Source organism: Tachyglossus aculeatus, chromosome 4, assembly GCF_015852505.1.
Source record: "Tachyglossus aculeatus isolate mTacAcu1 chromosome 4, mTacAcu1.pri, whole genome shotgun sequence".
Lineage (NCBI taxonomy): Eukaryota > Metazoa > Chordata > Mammalia > Monotremata > Tachyglossidae > Tachyglossus > Tachyglossus aculeatus.
In genome coordinates, this window is record NC_052069.1 from 1,146,561 (window position 1) to 1,158,848 (window position 12,288).

The following is a 12,288-nucleotide window of genomic DNA, read 5'->3' on the forward strand; positions in this document are numbered from 1 at the left end:
CCCGGGCTCTTTCCACTGAGCCACGCTGCTTCTCTAAGCGCTGGAGGTAGATACAAGGTGATCAGGTTGTCCCACGTGGGGCTCGCAGTCTTAATCCCCATTTAACAGATGAGGTGACTGAGGCCCAGGGAAGTGAAATTGGCCACACAGCTGACAATTGGCAGAGCCGGGATTGTCATTCATTTATTCAGTCGTATTTATTGAGCGCTTACTGTGTGCAGAGCACTGTACTAAGCGCTTGGGAAGTACAATCAATCAATCAATCGTATTTATTGAGCGCTTACTGTGTGCAGAGCACTGTACTAAGCGCTTGGGAAGTACAACTTGGCAGCATATAGAGACGGTCCCTACCCAGCAGTGGGCTCACAGTCTAGAAGGGGGATTTGAACCCATGACCTTGACTCCCAAGCCCGGGCTCTTTCCATTAGAGCCACGCGGCTTCTCACTTGTTAACCTTTCGGGAAAGGGCTCGGGTCTGATTCTCACCCGCCTCCTCTTTCCAGTCCGTCGGTGGTAGCGCTTAGTGCAGTGCTCTGCGCCCAGGCAGCGCTCAATAAATACTGTTACTTCTAGACATGATCCCGGCCCAGTCTAGAACTTTCGATCTAGTGGGCGAGACAGACGTTGGAATAAATTCCAGCTAGGGGAAGGGACACAACAGAAGTGTTGGGAGGCTGCAAGTTGGGGGTGAATATCAGAATGCTTAGAGAAGCAGTGGAAAAGAGCCCGGGCTTTGGAGTCAGAGGTCATGGGTTCAAATCCCGGCTCCGCCAATTGTCAGCTGTGTGACTTTGGGTAAATCACTTCACTTCTCTGGGCCTCAGTTACGTCATCTGGAAAATGGGGATGACGACTGGGAGCCCCCCCGTGGGACAACCTGATCACCTTGTAACCTCCCCAGCGCTTAGAACAGTGCTTTGCACATCGTAAGCACTTAATAAATGTCATCATTGTTATTATTAACAGTGCTTTGCACATAGTAAGCGCTTAATAAAATGCCATTATCATTATTATTATTGTTAAGGGGTACAGTCATCATCATCATCAATCGTATTTATTGAGCGCTTACTGTGTGCAGAGCACTGGACTAAGCGCTTGGGAAGTACAAGTTGGCAACATATAGAGACGGTCCCTACCCAACAGCGGGCTCACAGTCTAGGAGGGGGAGACAGAGAACAAAACCAAACATACTAACAAAATAAAATAAATAGAATAGATATGTACAAGTTAAATAAATAAATAAATAGAGTAATAAATATGTACAAACATATATACACATATACAGGTGCTGTGGGGAAGGGAAGGAGGTAAGATGGGGGGTAACTTGTAACGTCCCCAGCGCTTAGAACAGTGCTTTGCACAGAGTAAGCGCTTAATAAATGCCATCATTATTATTATCATTATTAACAGTGCTTTGCACATAGTGAGCGCTTAATAAAATGCCATTATTATTATCATTATTATTATTATTATTAAGGGGTACGGTCCCACGGCACAGGTGATGCAGAAGGGAGAGGGTAGATGAATGGGGAGAAGAGAGGCTCGTCCGAGGCTTCTCGGAGGAGATGTGCTTTCCGGAGGGTTGAGGGGGGAGAGTGGTTGTCTGCCGGATCAATCAATCAATCAATCAATTGTATTTATTGAGCACTTACTGTGTGCAGAGCACTGTACTAAGCGCTTGGGAAGTCCAAGTTGGCAACATATAGAGACGGTCCCTACCCAACAGTGGGCTCACAGTCTAAAAGGGGGAGACAGAGAACAAAACCAAACATACTAACAAAATAAAATGAATAGAATAGACATGTACAAGTAAAATAAATAAATAAATAAATGAATAGAGTAATAAATATGTACAAACATATATACATATATACAGGTGCTGTGGGGGAAGGGAAGGAGGTAAGATGGGGGGGGTGACTTGTAACGTCCCCAGCGCTTAGAACAGTGCTTTGCACAGAGTAAGCGCTTAATAAATGCCATCATTGTTATTATCATTATTAACAGTGCTTTGCACATAGTGAGCGCTTAATAAAATGCCATTATTATTATCATTATTATTATTATTATTAAGGGGTACGGTCCCACGGCACAGGTGATGCAGAAGGGAGAGGGTAGATGGTTTTGGAGAAGAGAGGCTCGTCAGGGAAGGCTTCTCGGAGGAGATGGGCTTTCCGGAGGGTTGAGGGGGAGAGTGGTGGTCTGCCGGATCAATCAGTCAATCAATCAATCGTATTTATTGAGTGCTTACTGTGTGCAGAGCACTGTACTAAGCGCTTGGGAAGTCCAAGTTGGCAACATATAGAGACGGTCCCTACCCAACAGTGGGCTCACAGTCTAAAAGGGGGAGACAGAGAACAAAACCAAACATACTAACAAAGTAAAATGAATAGAATAGACATGTACAAGTAAAATAAATAAATAAATAAGTGAATAGAGTAATAAATATGTACAAACATATATACATATATACAGGTGCTGTGGGGAAGGGAAGGAGGTAAGATGGGGGGGTAACTTGTAACGTCCCCAGCGCTTAGAACAGTGCTTTGCACAGAGTAAGCGCTTAATAAATGCCATCATTATTATTATCATTATTAACAGTGCTTTGCACATAGTAAGCACTTAATAAAATGCCATTATTATTATTATTAGTGTTATTATTATGATTAAGGGGTACAGTCCCAAGGCATAGGTGATGCAGAAGGGAGAGGGTAGATGGATGGGGAGAAGAGAGTCTCGTCAGGGAAGGCTTCTCGGAGGAGATGTGCTTTCCGGAGGGTTGAGGGGGAGAGTGGTGGTCTGCCGGATCAATCAATCAATCATATTTATTGAGCGCTTACTGTGTGCAGAGCACTGTACTAAGCGCTTGGGAAGTACAAGTCGGCAACACATAGAGACAGTCCCTACCCAGCAGTGGGCTCACAGTCTAGAAGGGGGAGACAGAGAACAAAACCAAACATACTAACAAAATAAAATAAATAGAATAGATATGGACAAGTAAGATAAATAAAGAAAGAAAGAAATAGAGTTCATTCATTCGAAGCGAGGTGGGAATTTCAGGCCAGAGGGAGGACGTGAGCAAGGGATGGGTGGCAGGAGAGACGAGATTCATTCATTCAGTCGTATTTATTGAGCACTTACTGTGTGCAGAGCACTGTACTAAGCGCTCGGGGAGTACAGTTCAGCAACAGATAGAGACAGTCCCTCACCACAGCAGTCTCACAGTCTAGAAGGGGGGAAGACAGACAGCAAAACAGGCGACGCAGCGTGGCTCAGTGGAAAGAGTCCGGGCTTTGGAGTCAGAGGTCACGGGTTCAAATCCCGGCTCCGCCAATTGTCAGCTGCGTGACTTTGGGCAAGCCACTTCACTTTTCTCTGCCTCAGTTCCCTCATATGTAAAATGGGGATGAAGACTGTGAGCCCCCCGTGGGACAACCTGATCACCTTGTAATCTCCCCAGTGCTTAGAATGGTGCTTTGCTCAGAGTAAGGGCTTCATAAATGCCACCATTATTATTATTATTATTATTATTATTAATAAAACAAGTTAACAGGCCGAGTGAGCAGGTTGATGCTAGAGAAGCAGAGAGTGTGGGCTGGGCTGAAGTGGGAGAGGCAGCAGTGTGGAAAGAACCCGGGCTTGGGAGTCAGAGGTCCTGGGTTCTAATCCCGGCTCCGCCACCTATCAGCTGTGTGACTTTGGGCAAGTCACTTCACTTCTCTGGGCCTCAGTTTCTCATCTGTAAAATGGGGATTCAGACTGTGAGCCCCACGTGGGACAACCTGATCACCTTGTGTCTCCCCCAGCGCTTAGACCGGTGCTTGGCACCTAGTAAGCGCTTAACAGATACCGTCATTATCATCATCAGAGGGGCGCAGTCGGGTCGGAGTGGGCAAGCGTGACTGAATGATCTTTCATTCAGTCAGTCATATTTATACCTGTATATACCTGTATATATGTATATATGTTTGTACATATCTATTACTCTATTTATTTATTTTACTTGTACATATCTATTCTATTTATTTTATTTTGTTAAGATGTTTGGTTTTGTTCTCTGTCTCCCCCTTCTAGACTGCGAGCCCACTGTTGGGTAGGGACCGTCTCTCTGTGTTGCCAACTTGTACTTCCCAAGCGCTTAGCCCAGTGCTCTGCACACAGTAAGCGCTCAATAAATACGATTGATTGATTGATACGGTGTGCAAAGCACAGTACTGAGCGCTTGGCCTTTACGACATTTAATCTTGAAACGGATAATGGATTTCCGGTTTGTTTTGTTGTATTTTATTTTTTTCTGGTTTGTGTTTTGTTTTATTAATTTATTTATATTTTTTGCGTCCCAAGTCCCCACAGGTAAGCAGCACTAGCAGTAACTCTTCCGAGGCGGATGATGAGGAAGCGGATGGAGAGAGCAGCGGGGAACCACCGGGAACGCAAAAGGAGGATCTAGCGCTAGGGAAAAGGGCCCCGAGGAAAGAGGAAGCCAAAACGGACAGTCCACCCCCCGCGTACCCCACCCAGCAGGTACGTGCCCGCTCTGCCCGCCCAGGCTACCATTTCCCGGCTTCCCCTTACTGGTGTGACCTCATGATGCTGATAATCGTGGTAGTAAGCACCTACTATGTGCCAGGCTCTGTATTAACCGCTGGGATGGATACAAGCAAAGCAGGTGGGGCACAGTTCCCATCCCACATGGGATCGCGACTGTGCCACTTGTCCCCGTTCCTTCCTCTCCCCCTCGTCCCCCTCTCCATCCCCTCCATCTTACCTCCTTCCCTTCCCCACAGCACCTGTATATATGTATATATGTTTGTACATATTTATTACTCTATTTATTTTACCTGTACATATCTATTCTATTTATTTTATTTTGTTAGTATGTTTGGTTTTGTTCTCTGTCTCCCCCTTTTAGACTGTGAGCCCACTGTTGGGTAGGGACCGTCTCTGTATGTTGCCAACTTGGACTTGTCAAGCGCTTAGTACAGTGCTCTGCACACAGTAAGCGCTCAATAAATGCGATTGATTGATTGTATTTCTCAAGTGCTTAGTACAGTGCTCTGCACACAGTAAGCGCTCAATAAATACGATGGATTGATCGTCAGCTGTGTGACTTTGGGCAAGTCACGTCTCTGTGCCGCAGTTCCCTCATCTGTTAAATGGGGATTAAGACTGTGAGCCCCACGTGGGACAACCTGCGTGGCTCAGTGGAAAGAGCCCGGGTTTTGGAGTCAGGGGTCATGGGTTCAAATCCCGGCTCCGCCAATTGTCAGCTGTGTGACTTTGGGCAAGTCACTTCAATCAATCAATCAATCAATCAGTCGTATTTATTGAGCGCTTACTGTGTGCAGAGCACTGTACTGAGCACTTGGGAAGTCCAAGTTGGCAACATATAGAGACGGTCCCTACCCAACAGTGGGCTCACAGTCTAGAAGGGGGAGACAGAGAACAAAACCAAACATATTAACAAAATAAAACAAATAGATATGTACAAGTAAAATAAATGAATAGAGGAAGAGGAAGGAGGGGGTTTAGTCTGGGGAGGCCTCCTGGGAAGGTCGGATGCCTTCCACGTCGTTTCTGTTGACCGGCCCGCCGAACGGCCTCGGCCCAGATTCGACGGAAGGAACGAACGATTCCGAGACGGCGGCTGGCCGACTTCCTCCAGGTGACTGTCGTCTGACGAAGAAAAAAATGGAGGAGGAGCTCCGCATTTTGTTGGTGGGCGTCCTGTTGTCGGGCACGAGTGGAAGACGTCCTGATTGAACTCCCCCTTGGTTTTTTATTTGAGAAGGTCACTGCCTCTCCCTGCCTCAGTTTCTCCTCCTCTGTGCCATCAAAGAGGAGAAGCAGCGTGGCTCAGTGGAAAGAGCCCAGGCTTTGGAGTCAGAGGTCGTGGGTTCAGATTCCGGCTCCGCCACCTATAAGCTGTGTGACTGGGCAAGTCAGCTCACTTCTCTGGGCCTCAGTTCCCTCATCTGGAAAATGAGGATAAATAATAATAATAATAATAATAATAATGATAGCATTTATTAAGCGCTTACTATGTGCAAAGCACTGTTCTAAGCCCTTGGGTGGTTACATGGTGATCAGGTTGTCCCACGGGGGGGCTCACAGTCCTAACCCCCATTTTACAGATGAGGGAACTGAGGCCCAGAGAAGTGAAGTGACTTGCCCAAAGTCACACAGCTGGGTAATTGGCAGAGCCGGGATTTGAACCCATGATCTCTGACTCCAAAGCCCGGGCTCTTTCCACTGAGCCACGCTGCCTCTCTGTGACTGTGAGCCCCCCCATGGGACAACCTGATCACCTTGTAACCTCCCCAGCGCTTAAGAACAGTGCTTTGCACATAGTAAGCGCTTAATAAATGCCATTATTATTATTATTATTATTATTATCAAAGAAAACCTCCTTTTTGCTCTGCCCCGATTTCTTTCGTTCAGAACGCAGCCTCCAATGTGTCCCACGTTTCGTGTCGGCATCAGCGAGTCCCGGAAGAGACGAGGAGCCTGTCTTGGAGCCGGAGATTCCGCTCCCCCGTCTCAAAAACCGAAGCGGGATTCCACTTCTAAAGCGCCTTCGGGCTCGAGCCGAGCACGGTCCCAAGCGGGAGGCCTCACCGTTTTTGAGTCCTCCTCTTCCCTCGGCCTTTTAATCCCCCCGACCCGGGCCCCGGCCGTTTTCCCCTGCCCCCCAACCGTTCCTGCCCCTGCTCATCGAGGACCTTGGATACCCCCAGGCCTGTCTGCCGAAATTAAAAAATGTTTGATTCCTCGGTTGCTCCCAGTAAGCGGTCACTTCTCTTTGGTTCGCAGGCTGACCCGGGCCTCAATACTTGCGAGTGCCACGTCTGCAAGCAGGAGACGTCGGGGCTGCCCGCCTCGGCCCTCGCAGCGGGACGTCTGCCCGCTGGCCACCAGTTCATGAGCCCGGAGAAACCCGCGCATCCTGCCCTTCACCTCTATCCCCACATCCACGGACATTTACCTTTGAATACTATGCCTCACTTGCCTCGTCCTCTCATCCACCCCACTTTGTATACTGCCTCCCCTTTTGCACACAGTAAGGTGAGTCGGCCCCGGAAAGGAGCGAGCGCCGCGGTCCTCTTGGGGAGGGCGGCAGCGGGGACCGCGCCTCTCGCCAGCGGACGTGAGAGCTGGAGGCGGGGAAGGAGATTGCCCCTTCAATCAATCAATCGATCGTATTTATTGAGCGCTTAATGTGTGCAGAGCACTGTACTAAGCGCCTGGAAAGTCCAAGTTGGCAACATATAGAGACGGTCCCTACCCAACGGCGGGCTCACAGTCTAGAAGGGGGAGACGGAGAACAAAACCGAACATATTAACAAAATAAAACAGATATGTACAAGTAAAATAAATGGAGTAATAAATCTGTACAAACATATATCCATATATACAGGTGCTGTGGGGAAGGGAAGGAGGGAAGATGGGGGGGATGGAGAGGGGAAGGAGGGGGCTCAGTCTGGGAAGGCCTCCTGGAGGAGGTGAGCTCTCAGTAGGGCTCAACCCCCAATCCATCGTTTCCACTGCGGCAAAACCCAAAGCCCAGCACCTCCCAGATCGCAAAGAAAGTCCTTTTAGACTGTGAGCCCGCTGTTGGGTAGGGACTGTCTCTGTATGTTGCCAATTTGTACTTCCCAAGCGCTTAGTACAGTGCTCTGCACACAGTAAGCGCTCAATAAATACGATTGATGATGATGATGATGATGAGTGGGCTCCTGGGTGATGAACTCACTGACGAACGCCTCACGGTTTTGCAGGTTGTGATCGGTCAGGAGTGGGGCGACTCAGGAAAGCGTTCGGCATTTTTGCAACAATACCTCCGTCCCTTAGGATTTTCTCACGGTGTGAGGGTCCCTCAATCCTCCCCATCTTTCATTCATTCAATCAATCATATTTATTGAGCACTTACTGTGTGCAGAGCACTGTACTAAGCGCTTGGGAAGTCCAAGTTGGCAACATATAGAGACGGTCCCTACCCGACAGCGGGCTCACAGTCTAGAAGACGTGTGCCGGGTGCCGGGTTCTTTCATGGGAGAGTTTCCCTACATGCCGTACATTAAGAGAAGCTGTACATAGAGAAGCAGCGTGGCTCAGTGGAAAGAGCCCGGGCTTTGGAGTCAGAAGTCATGGGTTCAAATCCTGGCTCCGCCACTTGTCAGCCGTGTGACTTTGGGCAAGTCACGTGACTTCTGGCCCTCAGTTACCTCATCTGTATAATGGAGATGAAGACTGTGAGCCCCCAGTGGGACAACCTGATCGCATTGTAACCTCCCCACCGCTTAGAACAGTGCTTTGCATATAGTAAGTGCTTAATAAATGCCATTATCATTATTATTATTATAAGAGAATCTGGGTGTGGGGTCTGTCGGCAACATCCGAGCACTTAATGTTCGCAGAGTGCTTGGGAGAGTAATAATAACAATAATAATAATGGCATTTATTAAATGTTTACTTTGTGCAAAGCACTGTTCTAAGCGCTGGGGAGGTTACAAGGTGATCAGTTTGTCCCTTGGGGGGCTCACAGCCTTAATCCCCATTTTCCAGATGAGGGAACTGAGGCCCAGAGAACTGAGCCCCCTCCTTCCTCTCCCGCTCCTCCCCCTCTCCACCCCCCCACCTTACCTCCTTCCCTTCCCCACCGCACCTGTATATATGTATATATGTTTGTACGTATTTATTACTCTATTTATTTATTTTACTTGTACATATCCATTCTATTTATTTTATTTTGTTAATATGTTTTGTTTTGTTCTCTGTCTCCCCCTTCTAGACTGTGAGCCCACTGTTGGGTAGGGACCGTCTCTATGTGTTGCCAACTTGTACTTCCCAAGCGCTTAGTACAGTGCTCTGCACAGAGTAAGCGCTCAATAAATACGATTGATTGATTGATTGATTGAAGTGACTTGCACAAAGTCACCCAGCTGACAATTGGCGGAGCCGGGGTTTGAACCCATGACCTCTGACTCCAAAGCCCGGGCTCTTTCCACTGAGCCACGCTGCTTCTCTAGCCACTCTGAGATGAGGACTTTTTATTACTCTATTTATTTATTTATTTTACTTGTACCTATCTATTCTATTTATTTTATTTTGTTAGTATGTTTGGTTTTGTTCTCTGTCTCCCCCTTCTAGACTGTGAGCCCACTGCTGGGTAGGGACTGTCTCTATATGTTACCAGCTTGTACTTCCCAAGTGCTTAGTACAGTGCTCTGCACACAGTAAGCGCTCAATAAATTGATTGATTGATTGACTTAGGGAAGGCCTCGTGGAGGAGATGTTATTTTAGAAGGATTTTGAAGATGGGATCTGCCGGATGTGAAGGAGGAGGGAGGTCCAGGCCAGAGGGAGGACGTGGGCAAGGGATCGGCAGTGGGATAGACGAGCTTGCGGTACAGTGAGGAGGTTGGCGTTTGGAGGAGCGGAGTGAGCGTGCCGGATTGCGGTAGGATATCAGTGAAATAAGGTAGGAAGGGGAGAGCTGATGGACTGCCAAAAAGTCAATCAATCAATCAATCAATCGTATGTATTGAGCACTTACTGTGTGCAGAGCACTGTACTAAGCGCTTGGGAAGTCCAAGTTGGCAACACATAGAGACGGTCCCTACCCAACAGTGGGCTCACAGTCTAGTGAAGTCAATGATAAAGAGATTCTACTTGATGTAGAAGTGCATGTGGACTGAACTTGTTTTGAGAAAAATGGTCTGGGCCGCAATGTGAAGTAGGTTGATGGTGATGGTGGTGTTTGTTAAGCACTTGCTACGTGCCAAGCGCTGTTCGAAGCGCTGGGGGGATACAAGGTGATCAGGTTGTCCCACGTGGGGCTCCCAGTCTTCATCCCCACTTTACAGATGAGGGAACTGAGGCCCAGAGAAGTGAGGTGACTTGCCCAAAGTCACCCAGCTGACAATAGCATTTATTAAGCGCTTACTGTGTGCAGAGCACTGTTCTAATCAATCAATTGTATTTATTGAGCGCTTACTGTGTGCAGAGCACTGGACTAAGCGCTTGGGAAGTCCAAGTTGGCAACACCTTGTATCCTTCCCAGTGCTTAGAACAGTGCTTTGCACATAGTAAGCGCTTAATAAATGCCATTATTATTATTATTATTATTATTAACATATAGAGACGGTCCCTACCCAAAAGTGGGCTCACAGGCTCACAGTCCTAAGCTCTTAGTACAGTGCTCTGCACACAGTAAGTGCTCAATAAATATGATTGATTGATTGATAGAAGGGGGAGACAGAGAACAAAACACAACATATTAACAAAACAGAATAAATATGTACAAATAAAATAAATAAATAAATAGAATAATAAATCCATATAAACATATATACAGGTGCCATGGGGAGGGGAAGGAGGTAAGGTGGGGGGGGGGGGTGCGGAGGAGGAGGAGGGGGAGAGGAAGGAGGGGGCTCAGTCTGGGAAGGCCTCCTGGAAGAGGTGAGCTCTCATTCATTCATTCAATTGTATTTATTGAGTGCTTACCGTGTGCGGAGCACTGTACTAAGCACTTGGGAACCCCACGTTGGCAACATGAAGAGACGGTCCCTACCCAACAACGGGCTCACAGTCTAGAAGGGGGAGACAGACGACAAAACAAAACATGTGGACGGGTGTCAAGTCGTCAGAACAACTAGAATTAAAGCTAAATGCACATCAGTAACAGAATAATAATAATAATAATAATAATAATATTGATGGCATTTGTTAAGCGCTTACTATGTGCAAAGCACTGTTCTAAGCGCTGAATAGAATATTTATAGAAATAGAAATAGAAAATAAATAGAAATAGAAAATAAATAGAAATAAAATAGAAAATAAAATAAAAATAGAATAGTAAATATGTACAAGTAAAATAGAGTAATAAATCCGTACAAATACATATACAGATGCTGTGGGGAGGGAGGCCTTCCCAGACGGAGCCCCCCTCCTTCTTCTCCCCCTCCTCCCCCTCCCCCCAGCACCTGTATATATGTATATATGTTTGTATGTATTTATTACTGTATTTATTTATTTTATTTGTACATATTAATTCTATTTATTTTATTTTGTTAATATGTTTTGTTTTGTTGTCTGTCTCCCCGTTCTAGACTGTGAGCCCGCTGTTGGGTAGGGACCGTCTCTAGATGTTGCCAACTTGGACTTCCCAAGCACCTAGTACAGTGCTCTGCACACAGTAAGCACTCAATAAATACGATTGAATGAGTGAATGAATAGAACATAGTAAGCACCCAAAGACTGCCATTAAAAAAATCCAGTAGTGATATTTTTTGAGCACTTACTGTGTGCAGAGCCCTTGGCAAAGCACTTGGGAGAGTTCAGTATAGTAGAGGTGATTAACACAATACCAGTCTACCTGGGGAGACGGTCATTAAAGTAAATTGCAGATAGGGGAGTGCATTAAGCGCTTAGTACAGTGCTCTGCACACAGTAAGCACTCAGTAAATTGAATGATTGAATGAATAATACCTGAATGCAATTATTCCAAACTATTGACTGTATTTATTTTACTTGTACATATCCGGGTAGGGACTGTCTCTACATGTTGCCAACTTGTACTTCCCAAGCGCTTAGTCCAGTGCTCTGCACACAGTAAGCGCTTAATAAATATGATTGATTGATATTTATTACTCTACTTTACTTGTACATATCTGTTCTATTTATTTTATTTTGTTAGTATGTTTGGTTTTGTTCTCCGTCTCCCCCTTCTAGACTGTGAGCCCGCTGTTGGGTAGGGACCGTCTCTCTATGTTGCCAACTTGGACTTCCCAAGCGCTTAGTCCAGTGCTCTGCACACAGTAAGCGCTCAATAAATACGATTGACTGATTGATATTTATTACTCTACTTTACTTGTACATATCTGTTCTATTTATTTTATTTTGTTAGTATGTTTGGTTTTGTTCTCCATCTCCCCCTTTTAGACTGTGAGCCCACTGTTGGGTAGGGACCGTCTCTCTATGTTGCCAACTTGGACTTCCCAAGTGCTTAGTCCAGTGCTCTGCACACAGTAAGCACTCAATAAATACGATTGGTTGATTGATTTATATTTATTACTCTATTTTACTTGTACATATCTATTCTATTTATTTTATTTTGTTAGTATGTTTGGCTTTGTTCTCCGTCTCCCCCTTTTAGACTGTGAGCCCACTGTTGGGTAGGGACTGTCTCTAGATGTTGCCAACTTGGACTTCCCAAGCGCTTAGTCCAGTGCTCTGCACACAGTAAGCGCTCAATAAATACGATTGGTTGATTGATTGATATTTATTACT

At 46.2% G+C, this 12,288-nt stretch overlaps 1 protein-coding gene across 2 annotated transcripts in view; it reads left to right on the forward strand.

Annotated features, from left to right (window-relative positions):
* The window catches only part of FAM193A (family with sequence similarity 193 member A), a 252,759-nt gene that overhangs the window by 178,024 nt on the left and 62,447 nt on the right, over window positions 1-12,288 (forward strand). For both annotated transcript variants that reach the window (XM_038745554.1, XM_038745555.1), the window contains exons 13-14: window positions 4,342-4,521; window positions 6,811-7,062. In XM_038745554.1, the coding sequence (XP_038601482.1) occupies window positions 4,342-4,521; window positions 6,811-7,062 (432 nt within the window). The remainder of the gene's footprint in view (window positions 1-4,341; window positions 4,522-6,810; window positions 7,063-12,288) is intronic.